Source organism: Engraulis encrasicolus, chromosome 19 (genome assembly GCF_034702125.1).
Source record: "Engraulis encrasicolus isolate BLACKSEA-1 chromosome 19, IST_EnEncr_1.0, whole genome shotgun sequence".
Classification (NCBI taxonomy): Eukaryota; Metazoa; Chordata; class Actinopteri; order Clupeiformes; family Engraulidae; genus Engraulis; species Engraulis encrasicolus.
In genome coordinates, this window is record NC_085875.1 from 36656240 (window position 1) to 36682257 (window position 26018).

The 26018-nt window shown below is 43.5% G+C and overlaps 1 protein-coding gene across 1 annotated transcript in view; it reads right to left on the reverse strand.

Annotated features, from left to right (window-relative positions):
* kcnk2a (potassium channel, subfamily K, member 2a) overlaps positions 1 to 24394 on the reverse strand; it is a 25853-nt gene extending 1459 nt beyond the window's left edge. Inside the window, exons 1-5 of the mRNA XM_063224191.1 lie at positions 24191 to 24394; positions 18582 to 18699; positions 10438 to 10598; positions 7641 to 7827; positions 5115 to 5254 (exon numbers count right to left, since the gene is read on the reverse strand). Coding sequence (XP_063080261.1) covers positions 5115 to 5254; positions 7641 to 7827; positions 10438 to 10598; positions 18582 to 18699; positions 24191 to 24379 — 795 coding nt within the window. The 5' untranslated portion in view covers positions 24380 to 24394. The remainder of the gene's footprint in view (positions 1 to 5114; positions 5255 to 7640; positions 7828 to 10437; positions 10599 to 18581; positions 18700 to 24190) is intronic.
* Between the last annotated feature and the right edge of the window lie 1624 nt (positions 24395 to 26018).

Consider the following 26018-nt stretch of genomic DNA (forward strand, 5'->3'; position numbering starts at 1 on the left):
CAGAAACACACTCCAGACTTGGAGCACTACTATGTATGTAGATTGATAGCATGAGAAAGACATTGATATATGATATGTCAATTAAGAAAGCCATCTTTAATTAATCACCAGAAGTAATAACAACATGGTTTGGGCCCTGTATACAGTGCATTCTCTGGCTGGGGGGCTATGCCGAAGCAATTTGTCTTTGAGACACTAAGCGCTAATGACTGCTGCATTGCATTTTCTGATTAATTAAATTTTACAGTTGCAGGACGTGTTGTTCATGCTATGCATATGAAATAAAAAACAACGAGTGGTTTAATTGTCCTTGCTCCAGTGAATGCTGCTGTGAGAACTTGCAGCAACCCTAAGCAGTGGCTTAAGAAACAAATGAGAATAGGGATGAAGTGAATACTTTACTTTTAGCAGCGGCTCTGAAACCAGACTACAACTCTCTACTTGATTCACATGCCTTCTCATCTAAACATCTCATCTCTATCAAGCTAAGCAATTTCTAACGTCTGTTATATGTCTGATTGCTCACAGAAAGTAAGTCCAACAGGCAGAATCAAATCAATATACCAAAGGCATCCGTACACTTTGTATCCAAGCTTGAAATCCAAAGAACTGCACTGAATGTTTCCAGTAAGATGCAATAAAAGGGTCTGCCAGAGACAAATTCTAGCATGCTCTTCCTCAAAGGTAATTACCCCTCTTGGTCACAGATACTACAGTAAGTGAAACTTCTGCAGCTGTCAGCGAATAGCTCAGACACACCCAACATGAATAACGCCATTAAAGTTTTAGGTTCCTGACAGTGCTGGGATGATTCACTAAAGCTCTAATCATCAGGGCCGCTGACAGGTTTGGCCGGGCCCAGGACAAAGTCATCTGAAAGGGCCCCCCACCCAATACCTAACATACAATGAGGAGCCAATTCTGGGCCCCTGGTCCTCTTGGGCCCGGGACAATTTCCCCTTTGTCCCCTTTGCCCCCCCTGTCCTGCTCCTCATCACCACCAGGACACTCATCTGAAATATCTACGACTGAATGCCAGAAGAGTTTGTCAGTGTTTGAAAACTGATGTAAGCAGGAGGAGGCAGACACTTCTGTGGAAAATGATGGTGGTGAATGTGATCACTGGCTGCCATTTGAATATTAATAGAGTCTTGGGATATGGGACAAAGGGACGGAGATGATAATGATCTCTCACTTCACTTGCTTTGCCACAAAGCAGAGTTGGACTGGGGGAGAAATAGGACCCGGGCACTTTTGGGGCCACCTCATAATTAGTGGCGCAGAACTGAATCACCGGGGGGCCCCGCGCCCTCGTGGGCCCCTATTTTCAGACATGTTTAATATATATATATATTTATTTATATATAAATAATGAATAAATATAAATATTTTAAACATTTCTGAAATAGGGGCCCACAAGGGTGCGGGGCCCACCAGCGATGGCCTGTCCAGCCCTGCCACAAAGACTTTTCATGGTTTACTGAGAGGAGTTCCCATGCTCTTTACAAACACGCATCATAACACACAACTAACACTGTTGTCTGAAAGGTGGCCTTTTGGGAGGTCAGGACACTCTTCTCAGAAACAGATCCAAGACACACTTCCTTATCAGAAGATTAATGTCCTTTCATTTAAAGGACTTCTTAATCATCATTTAATCATGTTTAAACTTCTATGATGCGTTTGATCGAGCATTTTCCTGGATCATCCTTGCTGTCCGTGGATATTAATAAGAAATGAAAAGAGGCAGGGAACGCCAAAACAAAACAACAAACTGCAAAAATTATTTTCAAGAAAGTTCATTATGTTGTTTTGGGGACATGAATCCAATTATTTTCTAAAATTATGCTTCATTATGCTTGCCAAGAACAAAATGCTTACAACACATCATTGTTTTATTGCTTGGCATGCATGATTTTCCCTTGTCCCCTAGTTGGAGGGACATTTTTGCAGTGTGATGCAGGAATGAAAGAAGATACAGTCAGCTCTTGAGCAACTGTGGAATATGCTCCAGGAAGTATTTCATGGGATTCAAGATGACAACTATTTTATACTAAGCATCACATATGAATGATAATAAAAACAGATCCTTACAACCTGGAAGAAAGATCACAAGATTGTAAGTAAATTTGTCTTTTTTTGCTGACTTTGTATTTTTACATGAATGGAATAGATCACTTGAAGTCTTGTGAAACAGAGAGCATTTAGGATCCATAGAGTATTGCAGTTCAATACTGTGCCATTAATTTAGCCAGGCCGCGCCCTCCTAGTGCCGCAACATCTTCAGCGCGGCAACTCGTCAGGTCAAGAGCAATGCAAGTACTTTCTGAGCTCCCAAAAAATCGGGAACTCCTCCCACTTTGTCGGGAAGCAAACAACCATTAGCAAACCAAGGGAGGCTTGTCAACTATGCCATTTGGGAAATGTTAATTGTTATGCTCTTGGTCAGACCAATACTCGAAGAGATTTGAAAGTCGATGATAATCAGGCTACCATTCATTTGTCAACAGAGAAGAAGGACACTGTGTCCCCCATACTACTCCCACTGCTCATACCCAATTCAACCCTGTGTCCCAGTGGTAATACACACAGACAATGCTCCAGACAGACAGCACTAATTTTCCAGTGTGTTTGTATGCTAAGGCTACTTGGTTGTGTAATGATCCTCCGATACTGTCATAAAGACTTGGACAGACACAAGGCTGGACTGGGGGAGAAATAGGGCCCGGGCACGTCTGGCTTAAAGGGGCTCCTCATAATTAGTGGCGCAGAACTGACTCACCGGTGGGCCCTGCACTCTCGTGGGCCCCTATTTTAAGAAATGTTTAAAAATATATATATGAATTGGGGCTCACGAGGGTGCAGGGCCCACCGGGAAATGCCCGTTATACCAGACGGCAAGTCCAACTCTGCACAGATAAAATGGGATTGTCAGTCTGTTTGTAAGCTAAGGCTCCTTGGTTGTGTAATGATCCACCAATGCTGTCATAAAGACTTGGACAGACATAATGGGATTTCCACAGGTGCCACTGGTGCAGAACAGCACACTGCATGGTGAAGAAAGATCAATGCCATTGATCCCATCTGCTTTCCAAATCAACTCAAACATCAGCATGGGAGACGAGTGGAGGAAACATTGTGTGTTTTGTCTTTCTTTACGAGTGGTTAGGGTGTGTGTGTGAGGGGGGGTGGTTATGTGTGTGTGTGTGTGTGTGTGTGTGTGTGTGTGTGTGTGTGTGTGTGTGTGTGTGTGTGTGTGTGTGTGTGTGTGTGTGTGTGTGTGTGTGTGTGTGTGTGTGTGTGTGTGTGTGTGTGCGTGGTTGTGTGTGTGTTTGTGTCTCTGGGTGTGTTTGTGTCTCTGTGTGTGTGTATGTGTCAGTGTGTGTGTGTGTGTGTGTGTGTGTGTGTGTGTGTGTGTGTGTGTGTGTGTGTGTGTGTGTGTGTGTGTGTGTGTGTGTGTGTGTGTGTGTGTGTGTGTGTGCGTGTGTCGGAGTGTGTTTATGTGTGTGTGTGTGTGTGTGTGTGTGTGTGTGTGTGTGTGTGTGTGTGTGTGTGTGTGTGTGTGTGTGTGTGTGTGCGAGTGTGTGCGTGTGTGTGTTTGTGTCTGGGGTGGTCTACTGGTGGGGGAACATGTCCACCTGAGCACACACAGTAAAAAGCACACACAGTTTTCAACACTCTGACAGTGAAATGTAACACTCACAGTGTAGGTCCAACACTCTAAGTTTTGAATTAACACTGAGAAATGCACTCTGCACGGAGCATGACGGGCGTAGGCTAGACACCGCTGGGGGTTACCGCATGACAAGCTTGCCCAAAGATAAGGCTGAGCTTAATGAGAAATAAACACGGCAAACGACCCTGCAAAAGGCTCAATTCCTACAAAGCACGGCGGCAGAGCTGGTGTGGTGTTCTCTGGGCAAACAGAACAGTGGGTACAGCACAGAGCTGGACTGGGGGAGAAATATACATAGGGCCCGGGCACTTTTGGCTTAAAGGGGCCCCCCTCATAATTAGCGGTGCAGAACTGACTCATCGGTGGGCCCCGCACCCTCGTGGACCCCTATTTTCAGAAATGTTATTTCCCAGTGGGCCCACAAGGGTGCAGGGCCCACTGGGAAATGCCCGCTATGCCATATGGCCTGACCAGCCCTGGGTACAGTGTGCGCCAGCCACACACACTGAGCTCACACTGATTTCCATGGAACAGATCTGTGATGGAAAACATGGGCAGACAGGCCCCAACACACCTCAATTTCTCTAAGCTCATAATTGAAGTTGAGCCTCTGCAGACAATACCCAAGAGCTAAGAGATCAATAGTATTGGCAAAACCAAGCTTACACTAAGACCGTTGAGGGATCTGAAGTATGCTCATTGTATTTTCATTGAATTCAGAGCTCACGCTGTGGTTTAACCTAATAGTACTGAGGTGTAGGCTGGCCGCGCCAAAAACCCCTACAGCAAAGCTGTCCCTCTGGGACTACACACGAAACGTCGCACACTCTGTCGTCACTAGGTAGCCCGGCCCCCGATCCAGCCCCTCACGATTTGATTGGCCGCAAACCCCGATCCAGCTTGGATCGGTTGTAGATTCAGGGTGGCTAGACTGCCCCCGGGAGCAAGTTCATTTTGCGGCCACTAGGGGCATCTAGATTTCTAGGCTAACTGAGGTGCATTGTGAAACTATTGTGATCATACATTGACGTAACACAACACAACTCATTTTATAAGTTATTGGTCTAACCCCTTAGAGGTCAGCCAGTATGTACAGCACCTTGTGACCAGGACTTACATGAAGGAAGGTTATTTCATGGTACTACCATATCATTTTTACACTCCACTGTTTATGATTCACCTGGTCATGACACATGGGCAGCCATGGCTCTGTGGTTAGAGCACTTGCCTTTAGATGAGGGTTGCAGGTTCAAATCCCACCCTTACCAGCACCTTCATCCATGGGTGGCTGAAGTGCCCTTGAGAAAGGCACCTAAACCAACATTGCTCCAGGGCCAGTAACCAATACCCTGTGCCTAAATATGTGTAAGTTGCTTTGGATAGAAGTGTCAGCTAAGTATAATGTAATGTAATGACAAATGAGATAAATAAGCCTCACCTCCTCTTTAGTTTTCTTGGAGATGACTCGGAACCAGTCTCCGATCATGCTCAGCACGGCCGCGAAGTAGGCCAGACCCACCAGGATCCAGAACCACACCGCAGGCTTGTAGAAGTCCTGGTACTCGATTTCTGAACCGCCTGTAAGACAATCAATAAATATGTTAAAGTAAAGGAAGGATGAATGGCCACACACTGGTATACTTTGCTGGTAGTTTATTTTGGTGAACCAAAATTACTTGGATTACTTTAACTGCACATCACCAGCACCTGGACAGTGGTTGTGCACAGGGACTCTATGAGCAATAAATGTGTTTGCTTGTTGTGGACATGGGAATTTACATTGGACTGACAGGGCGCATTTGCGTATTTGACTCGTCTGCAACACAAGAGGACATCTAACACACTGAACTCACACACACACACGGTGTCAGGCGTGCCAGCCGTTGATCCACACATGATTAAGTGAAAGTGAAAGCCCAACTTGGAAACTCCAACTCCCATTGTCAGTGTGACACAGCAGTCCACAGCACTCAAGTGCACACTGCACACAACAAAATTGCATTTATGCCTCGCCCGTGCAAGGGGGCAGCCCCCAATGGCGCCCCAAGGGAGCAGTGCACCGAGACAGTACCATCCGGGTACGTCAGTCATGGAGGAGGTTGGGGGAGAGCACTAGTTAATTGCTCCCCCATCCAACCTGGCGGGTCGGCGGTTGAACTGGCAATGTTGGGGCTACAAGTCTGACGCTGTAACCTCATACCTACGTATGACCACCCTAGGTTGACAGCAGACCAGTGTTTTATACTGGAGTAACAACCACTGCTGACATGATGCTTACATGACCCGACCTCTCCATAAACAGCATCCTGCATTGTTGTGTCAACATATTGAGCAGGGTAACATTATGGACAAGGTCAAGGGGTCAGAGGAGCCCCAGGAAGAAGTCCCTGTTGATGCAATGCCACCACCTGTACCTGTTCTCAGCATCTTACGCAGAGTAGAGTTAGGCCATGTAATACAACACATTTTGGTGGTTGTGGCCTACCCACAATGCCAATTTGCAAGGGAGCTAATGTTTTCATATGATGTTGATATGAAGTCCACGGATGCATGCCACAATGTGACAATGTGACTCTTAGGTCATGTTCTAATGGTAGTAGTTAGAAACAAGTCGATATTCATATTTTCCCCATCTGATTCTCTTCATCGCTTTCACACACACACACACACACACACACACACACACACACACACACACACACACACACACACACACACACACACACACACACACACACACACACACACACACACACACACGGTGACCTCTTGTATACTACAACACGCACATACATACACACATGGCTGCAGCACTTGGCCCCTTCTGATGGATGAAGCGCACACTGCGGGTGACAGCGCCTCTCTTTACGTGATGGAGGGCCCCTGGGGAGACACCTTTTCCGGATGCTTCTGGCATGTGTCCATGGACACGGATGAGGGCTATACGCTCCGCTGCCAGGCACCCATGCCCCCCACCCCAATAAAGCAATCCCGGGCAGACTCTTCGGTCACGAAAATTATTTTATGTACGTGCTGTCAATACGAGCGTGCGCGATTAATAATGTAGCGCCCAAATCAACCCACCTTGGCAACACGTGGCTGGCTGTGCATCGTGCGTTGATGGTGTGCGTCTGTTCAGTGTGTGCTTGTTTATGACAGGGCCAGGGTGTGTGTCTGTAAGTGTGTGTGTGTTTGTTTATGACATGCGGGGCCAGGTTCAATTTGCCACTCGTTATTTGATCCATTAAGTCCGCCAGTAGTCATGGCAGCCAGAGTTATATACAGAGTTTCACTTAAACGTCCTCTTTGGTTTTAGTCCAATCCAATTCATCCAAAAGCAAGCAACACAATAAATGGACTGTCAAATATTCAGCATCATTGCATCCTTGCATCCTTGCACTGTAGCTGGCTGTTGTCCTCTATCGTAGGACATTTTGGATTAAAAAATAGTGTGGAATGTAACGAGCATAGGGCTGAATGATAAATGATAATGATATGTGCTGTGACAAAGCTTTTCTTCAACAGAAAATATGTATGGTGGCACACACTCACAGACAGAGAGAGAGAGAGAGAGAGAAAGAGAGAGAGAGAGAGAGAGAGAGAGAGAGAGAGAGAGAGAGAGAGAGAGAGAGAGAGAGTGTGTGAGAGAGTGTGTGAGAGAGAGAGAGAGAGAGAGAGGAGAGAGAGAGCGAGAGATAGAGCGAGAGCGAGAGAGAGAGACAGACAGACATACGTTACAGCCAGACAGTCACACACACACACACACACACACACACACACACACACACACACACACACACACACACACACACACACACACACACACACACACACACACACACACACACACACACACACACACACACACACACACACACACACACACACAGAAGCAGCAGCACCAATAAGTGGGAATTATTAAGAGTTGGAAAACAAAGAAAGATAGACATCTCTCCCCACCCACCTGCCACAAAGTCCCCAAAGCCGATGGTGGTGAGGGTGACGACCACGAAGTAGAGGGACTCCAGCGCGCTCCAGCCCTCTATGTGCTTGAAGATGACGGCCGGCAGCGCCACAAACAAACAGCAGCCAAACAGGATGAAGAGGACTGTGGAGATCACACGGATCTTGGTTTGGCTAACATTCCACTTCTGAAAAATAGATGAGGAACAACAAGAGATGCACGGCTCAGAGACCAACAAGTAAGCACTGACAACCACAACAACACTTTAAGAACTCAACGTTGAGACAAATCTTTTTCTATGTACTTGGCAGGGTGATGATGAAGTGGTCTGCACACTGGGAATGAGCTCCAAAAATATGAACAACCTTATTTCTTTATACAAATGGCGATGTTTTGATCCACCAGTGAGATCTTCCACAGTACTTGGCAGGGTCATGTGAATTGCACAGACAGAACATTTTTTTCTTTATATATAAGAAACCTGAAATGCAATTAGCCTACAATTCATTAACAGTATATAGTTCAAGTTCAAGAGTTTATTTGCCATGTCAACAAAGTTGATAGGATTTTTTTGTGTGACATATCCCCCAACATCAAATCAAATCAAATACAAACAATGGACAAGACACAAAGCTGCAAAGCACATAAATATAACTATGGGTAGACGCAAACAGTAAACAGAGAGGTCCCAACAGACATTAGACAGCAGTTTAATTACAGATTATGCTGAAATAATAAAGTGCATTAAGGGTAAAGTGCATAGAGAGAAAGGATAGGCCTATAGTAAACCACATTATAAAAGGCATTATGTAAACGTCTGTGGTTCAGTTGTGATGGTCATAATCAGTAATGTAAGTCCATATTTACATGGCCTCACATGCAGTAGTTTGCATTTCCACAGCTATGCAAGTCACTGACCAACAGCAGTATCAAATATGCATGCAGCTATTAGAAGCACAGCACCACTAATAGAACCCACTGATCAGGATGATGTGGACATGGACACACACCCAATGTTCAACACTTGTACCCACCAGACAACATCAGTCCCACTGCAGCACTATTCCACAACCATCATCACCACTTCTTCAAGAGACCATAACTATTATTTACTATTGCTACTATGAACTCCTCCTGAACTTCATTTCATGAACATATATATGTATACTACATGTATCCACATGTTTTAACTACTGCGATTGACATGGTTGGCCAGAGCAATGTGGCCATGATGAAAATACATGAATTGAAAAAGCAAAAGGCAACACTGCAGATGTGTACTTTTTTATTCACCCAGTAGCACCCATTGGGTAAATAAACAAATAAAAAAATCTGAGGGTGCTGCCCTTTACTTCTTCATTCAATCTATACTTTATGACATTACCACACAATAGTGTGAGCTACTAGCTTGACAAGCCAGACTAAATGTGAGATTAAATTAAATAATGTGTGTTATGTGCATTAGTACGATAGTAATGTGGTAGTAGTGAAAATGTTTTCCTGTTGGTAGTAGTGAAAAAACAAGACATTCCACTGAGAGAACACCATGTACTAAGAGGCTAATGTTCGACTTGGCCTTAATCAGATTTGATAACTGGCTGTTATATGCCACAAAACGTCGCTAACTTCACACACAGCTTAGAGTAGTCATAAAATGAAGGCGCATCACATTCACAGTGACCTGGGATACCACCTAAGCAAATACCGTGGACGGCCCATTGTCAATTGTCAAATAGCCTACGCTTTTATTGCCTTGTTCTGTTTACATTTCCATCTTAGCATGTTCTCACTGCTGTAGTGGCATACTTGGGTCACAGAGCTATAATGGAGAATACTCATTGTTTGTATAAAGGAGCTAAATGGAGGAAGTAATGTAGACCCTAAGCTGTTTAACATGCACAGCAGAGATCTAGAGAGCAAGCGGTTTCAGTCACACCAGACATGCTTGCCTGAGGGGACAACGAATCAGAGACGTGGTCTGTGGAGTCGTGAAGGATAAGGCCAAAGCCGACAGGAAATTAGGTTAGCGGTGGCTAGACAGGTACAAGACCATAAATGTTAAACTTCATATTTGAGATGTGTACGAACATATTTATGCCCTTTTCTGGTTTATTTATCCACTGTTCTCTAGCCACATTCTCACAGTGCTGTGTGGCTGAGGTTGTGGTGGTGTTTTTCTATTATTTTGCTTGCTAGACACATTTGTCCATGGTTTGAAAAAGAGAAAGCCAAACATTGCAAAATAAGATGCTTATAAGATGAGTATTGAGTAGGAGATGAATAAAAAGCTAATACACATAAATGCAGATATATGTAGATAGGCTATATGCAAAACAATGAACATACATACTGTAGGTTTTTTTGTGTAAGCCTTACTTTGACTGACCAAGACCTGTGTAGTCATTACTAGGCTACAGTGTATAGTGGTATGGCTCAAGCTGGTATTGATTAATTATATGTTCCAGCATTGTATACATTGTTTTATTGACTTTCACACATGCATGACAAATGAGAAGTATAAAAAACTATAAAATGCTGAACAATCCTTTCTGACATCACATCAAAATTCAGCTAAGAATCGCTCATAGACACACAGAGTTAAATAATGACACTGTAATGCCACCCAACCAAAGGAACATACTCCTAATTAATTCAACCAAGTTCTGTACCTCTTGAATATCCACTAGGCCTAAATATTGTACTATGCAAATAATTCACATCAAGCATACAATGGAAACCATTTGATCCAAAACACCTTGGACCGAAATCAAAAGCTTGGACTCGGAGTGTCACTCACCACAAACATTTTCTCGACTTTGGCGATGGCCTTGCCAAAGATGGTGCCCAGCTGGTCCCCGACTCCGGCCAAGAGGAAGCCGAAGAGAGGGATTCCCAGCAGAGCATAGATGATGCAGAAGATCCTGCCGCCTTCTGTATGAGGGGAGATATTCCCAAACCCTGCAAGCAGGAGAGGAGAGGAGAGGAGAAGAGAGGAGGTTATAAATATGAAGTATTTTGAAGGAATATAAGAGGTAGACAATGGATTAAAATGGAATGGATTAAAATGGATTAAAAAAATTACATGGATTCAAATTATGAAATTAAAATGCAAAGAAAGTGAAGAATAAAATGTCTTTTTTGTATTGTCTACTGTCTATTGTCAACTTTCCCTCTTGGTGAGTTCTCTGAGTATTCTGAGAATATTCTCTATATTCTCTATATTCTGAGTTCTCTATTCTGATCCATAGGTTTTCTGGCTTCTGTCCAGAGTAGCCAGCCTGTCCTGTACTCTCCTTTTCCCAGGGACGCTGACAGCTTTTGTCGGACCCAGTACAAAAGTCTTCTGAAAACCTTTCCTTCATGATATACAATTTAATGGGGACCCAATGCCCCTCCTCTTCCTGGGCCCGGGACACCTGAGCCCTTTCGCCACTGTTGGCTTGTGAAGGTAGAGATGGCGTCCGCGCCTTTGTCTTACTTTGGAAGTTTCGCTCAGCGCGTAATCCCAAAACAATGATGCAGTGGGAAGAACAAGGAGAACACAGCACACAGAAGCTGGATGCTATCAGTGAAACTGTATTAAAAGCCGAAAATAAAGAGAAGCCAAAACAAAATATGGGTTACAAACATTTTGGGTCTAGGGATTTTGGGAACACTGAAACGCTCGAAACGCTTGTAACCCACTTTTTGTTTTGGCTTCTCTTTATTTTCGGCTTTTAATGCAGTTTCCCTGATGGCATCCAGCTCATGTGTGCGACTCGCCCCCTGTTGTCTTCCCTACCTCTCCCCTCTGTACACTCAAATGTGGAGATGACACTGGGCGAACAGAGGCATGGAAGAAAATCTATATTTTTAAAACTTCAGTTTCCATATGCACTAATATATACAATGTCAATGCCTGCATAAGTAACTTGTAAGGCACAGACTAAGCAAAAGCTAAGGTCTGCTAGGCCTACTAGGTCCTTACTGAGGTTAAATTGGTGATAAATCCCTTATTGTGCATGAACAAGATATTTACCAATACATGCCTAACAAGTGTTTGATTTTGCTAGTTATACAGGCACATTGTATGTATTAGTGCTAATAGATGTAACACTGAAATAAAGTGTTACCAAAGATGGATATACTGCAGTGGCCTTAAACAATAGTGTCCCTAGTTAACACTCGTGCTTAGGAACTTTCACATCAAAAGTATATTAAAGGGCATGTCCCACCACTCTCGGCATATCTATGCATTAAGTATTGGTAAATAATTCAGACATTCATGACTTTTCATTTCACAACAGGCTTTACATGCAAAAATGTTGAATAATTTATTTTAAATGTTTCATGAAAATGCAATATGGCTTGGCTTTGCTCACTTCCTCCACAACCTCATAACAAGCATAATGACAAGGGTTTGCCAATAGGGTTAGTCTGGATTTTTATGGCAATTCCCTTTTCAATCCCATAACAACACACACACTAATGATATAATGGAAAAAATATTGTGGTGGTAAAAAAAGGCACCATTTCCAAACCCTGTAAAAGCCTGCCTGACAAAGGTCTCAGGACAAAAAGAATCTCCTCCTCACATGAGAATTGGGTTCGGGCCGCTTCATTTATCTGCCCAGGAGCGTTTTAAGGCTTTCCAGTAGATTATGCAGACAATCTAGCCTATCCCCCCGGGCTTTACCGAGCCTGCCTGCCTGCCAGCCAGCAGCTTTGAGCACTGCCCTCAGAAAAATAAAAAAAGGTTGGAAGAGAATAGATAAAAGCTGGTGTGTGTGTGTGTGTGTGTGTGTGTGTGTGTGTGTGTGTGTGTGTGTATGCACGTGTGCGTACGTGCATGCGTGCGTGCGTGTGCGTGTGTGCTAATGCATTCTGTCAGAAAAATATTGATTCTAAAGAAAATGACCTGTAAGAAAAAAGTTAAGTCTTCTAATGCTTCTCCAATAATTCCTTGCCTTGTGGTGTGAATATATATTTTGGAGTGTTCAGTATGTAAGCCATGAGCTATTGTGTACTTCACTTGCACTTGATGTGGCTGTGGGTCATCCACCACTTGACACGAGTCTCTTTTTTTTGCTAACCAAAATCTGTTCTTGTATTATTGCAGAAGACAAGGTCCATAAATACTGAATGAAAAGCAGCAGGACCTAAATACAATGCTATAAAACAGTCGGGAGAGAGCGAGAGAGTGAGAGAGAGAGAGAGAGAGAGAGAGAGAGAGAGAGAGAGAGAGAGAGAGAGAGAGAGAGAGAGAGAGAGAGAGAGAGAGAGTCCGACAGGACATGAAAAAGTGAACAGAAATAAATAATATGGACTAGTATTACATTAAGGCAGAGAGAAGTTTGAAAGAATAAGAGCCACTCATAGTCATAACACACTTGATGATACTCTCAACATTATAAATAGGGGACGACTATCTGATCTTGTCAAATAGTGCATGCTTGGCCCTACCGTGGCGCTAACGGTAGGACACTTGTCTGACCCAGGTTCGATTCTGGCCCAGGTCCTTTTGCAGATCCTTCCCCGTCTCTCCCCACTCGCTTCCTGTCCAACTCTTCACTGCACTACATAATAAAGGCCACAATGCCAAAACACCATGCTGACCCAAGCAGCGATCCTCTACTGTTGCTACGTTTACATGACATTTTTAATTCCGAATTAACAATTCTGAATTAAATAGTTCCATCGATTTCACTTTGATGATCTTTCATTTAATTCCGAATTGTGAAGTGCTTACATGACGTATTCCAAGCGGAATAGAGCTTTGTTCAGAATTAAAGTGAGTTAATTCGGAATTAAAATCGTCATGTAAACGTAACCAATGACTCACCCCTCTGGCTGCACAGCACAGAAGTGGCTCAATTGACGCTCTACCTGAAGGGGAGCACTACAGCCATTCATCTCACTCCCCATCCATCCCACCAATTAGGGCTTTCCTTCACCGCACTCAGGCAGCCACAGCAGCAGGCAGCCACAGCAGCATGCAGCCCCCACCGCTCCACTCCTCGCCTAATCAAGCCAAAAAGCTGTGCCACAGTCATAAAAATTGATTCTCTGCAATATGACTCTAATTGTGACGGGAACAGAGAGATGGCAGTTGCGATGGCATTGTTACACGGTGAACATCAAATGGCCCACGTTGGTTTACTACTATTCTTGTGCCTGCTTGAAATCGATCACGTGGAATAATGCAGAAACAGGCATGAACCTCCAGATGATGAAGACATGATTGGGGCTGGTTGAAGTAATTGGGGCTGGTTCACAATTAAAGTTGGATGTTTGTGTAGTACAACACCAAGCCAGGGAGGAAGGGGTAGAGCATAATAATAACAGAAAAAAGTTATGCAGTTTGCATATCTTTGTGTGTATTGCATATTGTTTAGAGTTGCCCTGTTTGCATTGTGCAAAGTGCTGAGAAGATATATTTACATCTCTACAACTGTTGTGTCTGCAGAACAAACACTGATGTCGCTAGGGTAACCACCACTTATGTATCGGGAATCAATGAGGAACTCTTCTGGGGCATATCTTTCATATTGCAGCACCATTACACTCTCCAAAGAGCTGATTCATTCTGTTATTTAGCCCAGGGTTTCCCAAACTGTGGTGCGTGCACCCCTGGGGCCTGCGCGGCCTGCCATAAGGGGGTGTGCGAGCTAAATAGAGCAATGGTGGATATACAGTCATAGGAAAAAGTTTGTACACCATTTGAAATGTCTTACATTTCTGTCAAAATTGGTCATAAAACATGGTCTGATCTTCCCAGAAATCACAAGAAAGAACAATCAGAGTGTGCTTTAACTAATTCCACCCAAAGATTTACGTGTTGTCATATGTTATCATATTTTTATTGGCCATAAGATGTAAACATTCACAGGACAGCAAGGCATAAGTAAGTACACCCTTGCATTCAATAGGTTTTAACCCTCAGTTAACAGCAATCATCTTAACCAGATGTGTCCTGTTGGGGAACCGCTGGTTTAGCCTATAACTCTTCCTTTTGCAATGCAGAATATCAGTGATCTGATGTGCATGATACAGAAAAAAAGAAGCTGATGGGGTATCTATGTTTGTTTGATGCCTTTGTCTTGCTGCATTTCCTTACAAAGACTGTCAATATATTGTTCCTGTCATGTTACAAAAAGCTGTTGTGTCCCCTTAAGGACAACAAAGACAATCATTTAATATGCAGTGAATACGATACTCCATGTTTCAATTCATGACATGACTCGGGACAAGAAAGCGTTTCCATATTCACAACAATCTGTTCTGTTGCACAGAATGTTTCCTTGTTTTGATAGAAGTGGGTCAGAGAGACCACGTCAGAGGACTATTAGCCGAGTGCCCACAAGACTCCAAAACAAGCGTAATGGAGTCTAGCATAATGAGGGTTAACAGTAACACATATGGCTCATTGAATAAGAAGACATGTGTCTTCACAGCCTTAATGCAGCAGTCTATTCAAAAGAGACAGAGATATGCTGCATAAGAATGGGAGATAGAGAAAGAAAGAAAGAAAGAAAGAAAGAAAGAAAGAAAGAAAGAAAGAAAGAAAGAAAGAAAGAAAGAAAGAAAGAAAGAAAGAAAGAAAGAAAGAAAGAAAGAAAGAAAGAAAGAAAGAAAAGATGACAACATAGGTTAGGTTAATGATATTAACAGCCGCCCCAACCCCTGACAGTGTTGGTTGCAGTGCAGAGAGCATGCCACAGTCTTTAGTCCAGACAGTGCTGCTGCTGTTCTGAGCTGAAGAGAGGTCTTGGTGTAAAGTACAGTAGTAAAGTATCAGTAGTACAGTATCACAGGTCTTGGTGTAAAGTACAGTAGTAAAGTACAGTAGTAAAGTACAGTAGTAAAGTACAGTAGTACACTATCAGCTCTGTAGAACGTACAGTAGTAGAGTACAGTAGTAAAGTACAGTAGTAAAGTACAGTAGTAAAGTACAGTAGTAAAGTACAGCAGTAAAGTACAGTAGTACACTATCAGCTCTGTAGAACGTACAGTAGCAGCTTTCAGCTCTCATGTGTTCAACTCCAAAATTGAAAACTGCCAATATTGGAATGACCAAGTCTTAATCTGTTACTGAAGAGTGAAGAGAACCAACTGCCTGTCTTTACTCCAGACAGTGTTGTTGTGCTGAGCTGCAGAGAGGTCTTGGTGAAAAGTACAGGAGCCTATACTACTACTGGTTCAGGATAAGTTATGGTTCAGTTAAGAGGTAAATCATCTAATACAAGAGCTTTTCTTAAGAAAACGAGGACTCTTCTATTAGATGATTTACCTCTTAACTTAACCTTAACTTATCCTGAACCAGCTTTGTAGTATAGGCCCAAGTAGTACAGTACAGCAGTACACTAGTACAGTAGTACAGTATCACCTCTGTAGAACGTACAGTAGTAACTTACAGTAGTAAAGTACAGTATCAGCTTTCAGCTCTCATGTGTTCAACTCTGAGCAAACACAGCAGAGACAGCTTACTACGCTGCTGACCAGATGGGGACCTGGACCTATAGCATCTGCTGCGCAGTGTAACTGTGTGTGTGTGTGTGTGTGTGTGTGTTTGCGCATGTGTGCGCGGGGGGGGGGGGGCATATGTGTGGCCATTGGGTGGGTGTGCGTGTCTGTGTGTGTGTGTGTGTGTGTGTGAGAGAGAGAGAGAGAGAGAGAGAGAGAGAGAGAGAGAGAGAGAGAGAGAGAGAGAGAGAGAGAGAGAGAGAGAGAGATAGAGAGAGAGAGAGATTTTGTCCATCTACTGTGCTCTAGTGACTGATAGTGTATATCCATGAGTCAGCATTTTGCTAATTTGCCAGCCGGTCTCCCTCATCTCCATATTGGCTCCATTCGTTTTGTGAATGTGCTGCTGCCCATTCCATTGTCCATAAAATCTGACTATCTGACCTTCTGGGAGGTCGGGGGTGGGAGCATGGAAGTTTGATTTGTGGTATGCTGTAAGCCAGTAAGCATTACAACTGATAGGCCTAGAAATGTGAAAGATGATCCATGTGAGAAGGACCAGCCACACAACATCAAAATCTCCATCACCTTTAAATTACATGTCAAAGAATACATGAAATATTTAGTCAAGTGTCAGTATGCAGCAGCAGCAGCCCATGTGATAAAAGCTTGAGAGCCTCAGAAGGTCGTGCCCTTCCACCACCCGCGCCCGCGCCCGCTCCCACACCCCCCCACCACCACCACCACAACCACTACCACCATCAGCCTCTCCTTCACTCTCAAAAACAAGACATTTCTAGGAATCCAGGTAGGAATGATGCGCCAGGTAACCAAGTAAATAAATAAGCATTTAACACAATACGATGTTGCTGTAGCTTGCAGTTGGCATGCTGTAATAGTCATTGAAAAATGTTAACTACCATAGTACTACAATACTATGACATAACACAGGGCCTAATGCACTTTGACTTGGTCATTGCTATTCTAGGAACAGCCAATTTAACCAGTTAAGACACAACGTTATAAATTTGCTGTTACCAGAATGGCAATGACCAAGTCGTGGTGCATCACTTAAGACCCTGTGTTATGTCATAGTATTGTAGTACTATGGTAGTTCACTTTTCAATGACTATTACTGTGTGCCACTGGAGGTACGGCGTGCATTGGTGCTACGACAAATGTACAAATGACAAACATTACAAATGTAATGTTTCCAGAATGACAATGAAGTCATAATGTATTACTAAAGGGTGGAACAGTTTATTTTATGAGGGTATGAGAGAAGAAAGCACTTTCCTTTCTTATAACTGAAGAGTATAAACATGTATCCAGAGTCCACATCCCTAACACACATGAAGCTATAGGCACCAGTGCACTCCACACTCCCTATGGGTACAGTCACAAGTATAAGCCATGCCACCACGGTTGGCCCGATATTTTGGCTATTTTGTTAACTGGAAGAGGACAAGCTTGTAGCATGTGTTCAAGTGGCAAATGCAGTTGTGTACATTTGATTACTGATAAGCTTATATCAAAAGAATGAAATGAGATCAAAGGGGAGGAGCTGTGAGTAAAAAAAACAACCCTATTACATCAAATTGCTTGTAGCGTGTCAACAAAAACAAAACATAGAAACACAACGTCATTCAAAGCCTGCTGAAGCAAAGCGAGTTACTCAATATCACTCAGAGAGCAACAGAGAACAGTGTCCATCGTTCCACAATGATGAACAGATAGCATGCTTGGCTTAGCCTACACACAGCAAATTGAATTTCACACCTCGTAGGAGTTACGTATGTCATGTCATCGCCTTTGGGATTTGTGGCCAAGCATTGGCGGGCTTCAGTGTTAAGGAGGTGACTTTTGTGGGGCGCCATGCCTCAGAGGGCTAAGGTGCTGTAACATAAATCAGGGGACCCAGCTTTACGTCTGTACTGAGGTCATTTCCTGTTTCTTCCCTATCTCTCCTCTCTCTCCTAGTCATTTCACATCATTTTCTCTAACTGTCCTATCAGAATTAAGGTATAAAACTCCAAAATAAAATAATTTAACCCCTTAGCACAGAGCCTATGTTATAACCTTACTATAACCTTACTGTCACCAAAATTGGAATGACCAAACCTCAAGCCTTAATCTGTTACTGAAGAGTGAAGAGTGAACGAACCACCAGCGAGTGGGCCCATCTGCACAAAGAGGCTGCAAGACAAGTGACTTCTTACCGATGGTGGTGATGACAGTGCAAGACAAGTGACTTCTTACCAACGGTGGTGATGACAGTGCAAGACAAGTGACTTCTTACCAATGGTGGTGATGACAGTGCAAGACAAGTGACTTCTTACCAACGGTGGTGATGACAGTGTAAGACAAGTGACTTCTTACCAATGGTGGTGATGACAGTGCAAGACAAGTGACTTCTTACCAATGGTGGTGATGACAGTGTAAGACAAGTGACTTCTTACCAATGGTGGTGATGACAGTGCAAGACAAGTGACTTCTTACCAATGGTGGTGATGACAGTCCCAGCGAAAAAGAAGGAGCTGCCCAGGTCCCACATGCTGGAGTCATTGGAGGGCGTGCCGGACGGGTTCACACCGGCTCGCATCGCAGACACCACTTGCTGTGAAGGGAGAGAGCAGAGAGCAGTGTTTACCAACATGAGACAGGGAAGCAGTGGCCTAATGGTTAAGGAGAAGATGGGCTTTAAATCAGGGGGTTGCAGGTTCAAATACCATCCTTCCACTCCCTACTGCACATTATGGTTGAGGTGCTCTGACTGTTCTGCTCCAAGGACTGTAAGCAATGCCCTGTAACTACAGTAGCTGTAAGTCGATAGATAAGAGTCAGCCACGTGTAATGGCATGTAATGCATTAGTGAGACCACATCAGAAAGGGAGAACGAGAAAAAGAGTGAGGAGAGAGAACTTTAGATATTCAGACAGGAAATAAGGTGTTATAGTGTTTCTAGGAACATAATTGTTCTGCTAATTGTCCAGCTAATTGACCTGCTATTTGACCTTCATTGTTAATGCACTATTGCGTGGTCATTGACTGACATGACAACCAAAATAAAAGGCAAAAATGAAAGCGCGGAACTGTGGAAGAGTATGTGTTTTTGCCAAGACATTAGGGCAACTCGACATGTCCTTCATACTAATGTTCTTGCTGCGTCTCCTAGCTACAAATGACGATCTCATGATTACCAACCCAGCTGAGCAGCATTGATGAAGAAGACCCCTAATGATGCTAATGTACATCCTGTAGCTGCCATTTTCCCAACATATTAGAGAATTAGATGTGGAATGGGAAATGAGTCACTAAGAGCAGCATCAGGGGCTCGCTTCAGGCAACAGTCACTCAGAACAAAGGGCCTAGTTGTGTTAGCCTGATTATCATCGACTTTCAAATCTCTTCAAGACTTGGTCTGACGAAGACCACAACAATGAACGTTTCCCAAAGGGCATGGTTGACCCGCCTCCCTTGGTTTGCTACTGGTTGACTGGTTTCCGACAAAGTGGGTGGAGTTCCCGTTTTTTTTCGGGAGATCAGAAACTATATTTACATTGCTCTTGGCCAGACTAGAAGCAACGCCGAAGGTGTTGTGTCACTAGGAGGGTGTGGCCTGGCTACAGTTATGTAACAGAAAAGGTGCACAATTTGTCCACTCATCTCCAATCTAAACTGAAAGCATACTGCATAAAACAACATTGTGCTATGAATGACCGTGATAACGTGCATCTTGTATTATAAGTAAGAAAACTGCACAGTAGATAAATGGACCGGGAGATGAATAAATTGCCTGGAGCAAGGAACACACGCACGCACTCACGCACTCACGCACGCGCGCGCACACACACACACACACACACACACACACACACACACACACACACACACACACACACACACACACACACACACACACACACACACACACACACACACACACACACACACACACACACACACACACACACAGACACACACACACACACACACACACACACACACACACACACACAGACACACACAATATGTTACCTGTCTACAATCATACTACATGAGTATAAAGAACTGATTGTGAAGCGTTACTGATTGTGAACTGATTGTGAAGGTTTTGTAGTGTTATACATAATACCGTGTTCATCTCACGCATAGAGGCACCCAGATAAAAATAGCTAAAAAGAAGAATAATACATACTCAAGTCAATCATGTTCCCAGGAACAAAAGACCTGCACAGCCTGTTTGCTTTGCAAGGACACGTGCAACAGAACATGTTCTTCTGCTTAGAGAGAGTGGTGTGCAAGAGGTTCTAGTTCGTCATAGAGAGAGAGGTTTGTTCAGTGTGCTCTTAGCAAAGGTACATAGAAAAACAGACAGGCATAGGGGAAGATGGCCCTGCCGTGGCTCAAACAGTAGGCCATCTCTCTACGACTCACTTCCTGTCAGCATCTCATACTGTCCTGTCAATAAAGGCATAAAAGTCCCAATATAAAAATAAAAAAATACATTGAGGAAGCGGGATCTGCAACAGGACATGCTCTTCTGCTTGGACAGAGTGGTGTGCAGGAGGTGGTAGTTCTTCATAGAGAACAGTTTCTTCAGTGTGCTCTTAACAAAGGTATATAGATAATCAGACAGGCATAGAGGAAGTGGGATCTGTTCTTAGGTAATGAAGTCAACGATATTCCTTTGCCCACCGGCACAGAGGAGGATCTGTGAGAGCAGCGGGGTCATCCTTCACTGCACTGCTTTCATGCTGCAGATCAGTCACTGTGAAAAGAAAAACCCTCTTCCTCTTCCTTCCTCATGTCGCATAGCTGGCTTGGCTTGAGTGACCATCTCTTATGGACCACCGCCATCACAGCACCTCTGCTTCCTGTGACTCATTCTGTATCTTTGATCCAATTATATCAATTACCCAAGCACAGCCCAACACTCACTGTCATGTCCGCCATGCTACCACTCAGACTCACTCGGCCCCTTTGCTTGAAACGCCTTCAGACGAATCCAGTTGTGTGTGTTCAACTTCACATAGTAAATGATATCCGATTGGACTAAATTGAATTGAATTGCTGACTTCACAGCCCAGCCTCTCAATACTCTCTCATGCGTGAAGAGATATCTCCCCACTTTGAGAAACAGAAGACGAGGCTGAGACGGGAGTGTGGGGGAAATCTGAGGTGCGTGGCAGACATATCTCCATAGAACGGCCATGAGCCAGCCGAGTGGAACATATTTACATCACGCTCCATAAAATGCGGCCCGAGTGTAGCCGCAGACGCCTCAGAGGGGAAGTGAAAGAATATTGCTGGTCTAGCACCACTCGCATTAAACAACAACACAAACTAAAAGCACAACATGAGATGGACAAACTGCTTGAAGAACATGAATAATGAAGTGATGGCTCTGTTCATTCACATTTTCATTTAGTTTATTACTTCGGTCATTTCCATCTAATAACCGTGTTCTTTTCTTTTATTGAAACAGTATCCAGCAAAATAGTTCTTCAACAAAAACCTATTTTCTTGTATCTACAGTATGTCTTGTATCTATGTAAGCTGTCAGACACCTTCATTTCCCTCAGGATTAATAAAAAAAATACTCTACTACTCTACTCATGTCTACCATATCTATAATCATTGGCAGCTAAAAGCTATACCACTTTGCAAATGCAAAAGACTGGAGCTACAACTTTACTGAGATACTGTCAGTTAGGAACTGTTTAAAGTATTAACCAATACACTGAAAATGATATTAGAGTTTTTGTGAGGTAGCCCTTTCATGTAGACTGGATCCAATTTACTGAAAAACCTTCAATACATTAAATCAAGATTGCAATGACATTGTCGAGGGCCTTAAATAACCGATTAAGAGATGGTCGTCACTAGTTTTGGCAACAATAAGGTTACAAAAGAGACTGTGCATGAAAGGGTATTAATGTCTTTTGCCTTGGATGAGCAGTATGGTGGCAACATGCTATAAGGACCTCTCCATGGTCCTGAAGCTGCGGCGGCTTCCTCTTGGCTGCAAGGGAAGTCATCTTTAAAAATGTATGAAATGCCCTGCGCTTCCACGGAGCTCACATGCATTTTAACCGCGTTTACGAGAGTGAGTTAAAGTAGTAGGCATGTCGCTAAGTAACGGCAGACGTTAAAGGCGCGTGTGTGTCTGACTTGCATCTGGTTCTAAATGGGGATGTTTGGTTTGCCTCACGCGTGCTATAAATAGAACAGATGAACATGTGAACGTGGAGAGTGACTGACATAATTGTGCCAGCGCCAGAGCTGAAATGAATAAGTTTAAGTAGAGTAGAGTACAGTGCAGTGAAACCCAGGGCAGGGCACAGTACAGTACAGTACAGTACAGTACAGTACAGTACAGTACAGTAGAGTACAGTACAGTACAATACAGTACAGTGCAGTACAGTGCAGTACAGTACAGTACAGTACAGTATAAAATGCTTTGCATACTACAAATGAATAAGTTTGGTAGAGAGGGGTACAGTGCAGTGAAACCAAGGGCAGGGCACAGTACAGTACCGTACAGTACAGTAGTACAGCAGAGTACAGTACAGTACAGTACAGTGTGAAATGCTTTGCGTGCTTTGCTATGCAGCAGCTGAGGTGTAGTCACAACCCCAACCTTACTACAGTATATGCACTGTGGAGGAGAAGGATGACTGAGGGCAGGGCACAGTACAGTACAGTACAGTACATTACAGTAGGCCTATATAAAATGCTTTGCTATGCAGTGGCTGAGGTGTACTGCTGTCACAGTCCCAGACCTGGTGTGTGTGTGCTGTGGAGGAGGAGAGGGGCGACTGAGTTGCTGCTTTAAGATGCCACTTTGGTCATTTTGGGTGTGAAGAAGAGAGGGTACACAGTGAATTACAGTGTGTACTAGGAATGTCTGTGTAAGATCAGACTACTGATGAGTTGCTTCAAAAGTTCCCAGCTTGGTAATTTTGGGTAGACTCACTCTCATATGAGAGTCAAACAGAGAGAGAGAGAGAGAGAGAGAGAGAGAGAGAGAGAGAGAGAGAGAGAGAGAGAGAGAGAGAGAGAGAGAGAGAGAGAGAGAGAGAGAGAGAGAGAGAGAGAGAGAGAGAGAGAGTATTGTAATCGCATGCACATCATCAACATTTCTCTTCATGCCATCCACTGTGTACATACTGGCATACAGTATTTCACAGAGAACTGCACTTAAATATGAGCTGGCCTGGAATCTGAGCCTTACCCACTGTAGCTTTTATGTCCTTAATGACTCACAGTACCCTAAAAGACTTCATATATTTTAATTACCCCATTGTTCGTGCTGGATGATTGTCCCCTGTGGTTCATATACTAATTAATTACAGTTTAGTGGTGTTCTAGCTTGCAGCAGTTTTGAGAGCTCAATTAAGGCTGTATATGGGCCGTATCTGGACCATGATCTGTAGTCAAATCAGTGCCTAAATAGTCAGATGAAGGAATCATCATACAAGCAGTGTTAAGGTAGCATGCAGTGTTGAGGCTGCATACAGTATAGGCACATTTTCCAAATCCACCAAAGACTGCTCATTAGGGCCACTGACGGCTTTTGCTGGGCCCTGGGCAAAGTCATCTGAAAGGGCCCCCCATCCAATACATACAATGTAATGAAAACCCAATTCTGGGTCCCCAATGTCTCTGGGCCCGGGACAACTGACCCCTTTGTCCCCCTTGTCAACGTCCCTGCTTCTCATCAGGGTCTGAGTTACTTGGCACGCCAAAGAGTTAAAGTCATCCTGGGCGGGAGGGTTGAGGCTGATGATAGGCTCTGAAGACACATGTTTGCAATGCATCAGCCCATCATATCTTTTTACCATAATCAAGCAGTGTGCCTTTGGAACAACAGCAACAACTAACTGAACAAACAACTTGAGATTGACATATTTCTAAGTCCTCTGTACCCCTGACTGAAATGTACCTGATTCAATCTAGCAAGTCAGAGCAAGCAGACGTGTAAGGAAAGTGTGAGGTGATACTAGATCTCATTAGTGGTGGAGTGTGGTTTTACACGTTGGCTCCAGTAGACTGCAGATTCATCTCTGAATAAAAGAATCACAGAAAGTAACCAAACTTCACACCTTCACAAGATCCTCCAGCTCAGAGGAGTTGACGCAGGAGTGACGAGCCAAGAACTCCAGCTTCTCCTTCAAGATGGCGTACTTCTGGGCGCTCTCGTAGGGCTTCTCCAGGGCCCTGAAGACAGTGGCACCCACTATCAGGTACAGCACCACCAGGAGGAAGATGGCGGACACGGTTTTCCACTTCATGACAGAGACCAGGGTGTCACAGTCATCGCTTGAGTTGAGGACGATGGGCTTGGTGGAGAAGGAGAGGCGTGGTTTGCTGTTGTGCGTGGCTGTTTTGGGATCCAGGAGATCAGGTGCAGCCACTGGAAGGAAACACACAGAACAAACGTCTTGTAAAGAGGAGACACGGAGGACAGAAAAGACTAGAGACAGTCTGGTATAATACTGAAATTATAGCCTATAGACTGTGAAAACACTGGACTAGAGACAGTCTAGTCAAATAATAAAATGTTATAGGCTTTGTGAAAATTGTGATGGTGAATAATTCATTAGCTTGTTGCATCTTTTCACCATATTCTATTTTCACTCAATAGTCAGCGATTTCACTCAATAGATAGACAAACGTCTTGTAAGGCACAGAGTACAGAAAATAAACTACTAGAGACAGTCTGGTATAATACTGAAATTTCAAGTCACATATGGATGATAGGACTTCTGAACAGTCAATTCCAATATTAAAATGCAAAAGTCAAAAATGGTGGATATCTCATTTTGGAAAGAAGCTCTTCATGTAGACTTTGTGAAAAGTGTGATGGTAAACCTATTAGCGTGTTGTATCTTTTCAACATGTTCTAATTTCACTCAATAGTCATGACAGAGATTACCAATCAATAATCGATAGCCAAAGGCGTGATTCTGCCATTACTGATAGCTATATTTTGTACTGGGTATCTTGGACAGTCATTTGTGAACTTAATAGGCCATTGCGGTTGCAAATGTGATGATGATAAATTACTGATTATGATGCCATGATAACTCGTCCGCTGACTCCCAACTGAACATCTACGTGCATATTTATTGACATGTTCAAACACAGACTATTGAAGCCTCTTGGCATGAAATACACCTGTAGTGTTTTGGCTACATGTAGCTCAGGCAACTTTGTCTCCGCTTTACACAAATCTCTGCAATGACTTAAAGATTAGGTTATAATGAGACTTGGTAGAGGCATTCATTCACAATGACTGTGAGTAAGTCTTTTCAGTCTTGGCAAAGAAATGTGCCTATGTAGTATATCCACTGAAGTGTCAAAGGGAACAGTGATAACATCGATCAAGTGGATTGTTGTTGCTTTTTTTTGCTTATCTAAGCCCAAACAATGTCCTCCTCCCACTTGCCCTGCATGTATCTCTCCAAGCAGATTTCCAGCCAAAGCAAAACAAGTTTGCTGTTAATTTTAGAAATGTAGCATATTAATAAGTAATGGTTACTAAGAAAAGCACAAATGGCTGTGGGGCTTTGGCAACCACAGTACAGGCAAATGCACAAATTACACACGGCCCGGGTCATGTTGCCATGTCGTTGCATTAAATGTGAGGCAAGGAAACCACACGTGTTTGCAAACACACTGGCGCATTTGAAAAGATTTAAAAAAACACTGGCGCATATATCAAACTTGCTAATAGGCAAACATCTAGACGTCTCAAACAAGACAGGGGGCGTGGGGGCTGAGATAACACGTCTATGTGTTATTTCTTCTCAATCCTCAATCATTTTGTAGATGCGTAAACGTCTACCGCACATTTTGGATATCACCGTAGGTTCTTCAGTGGACGCAAGGATGTGGGCAGTGATCCTAGCTTTTTCTCATAAAGATGTT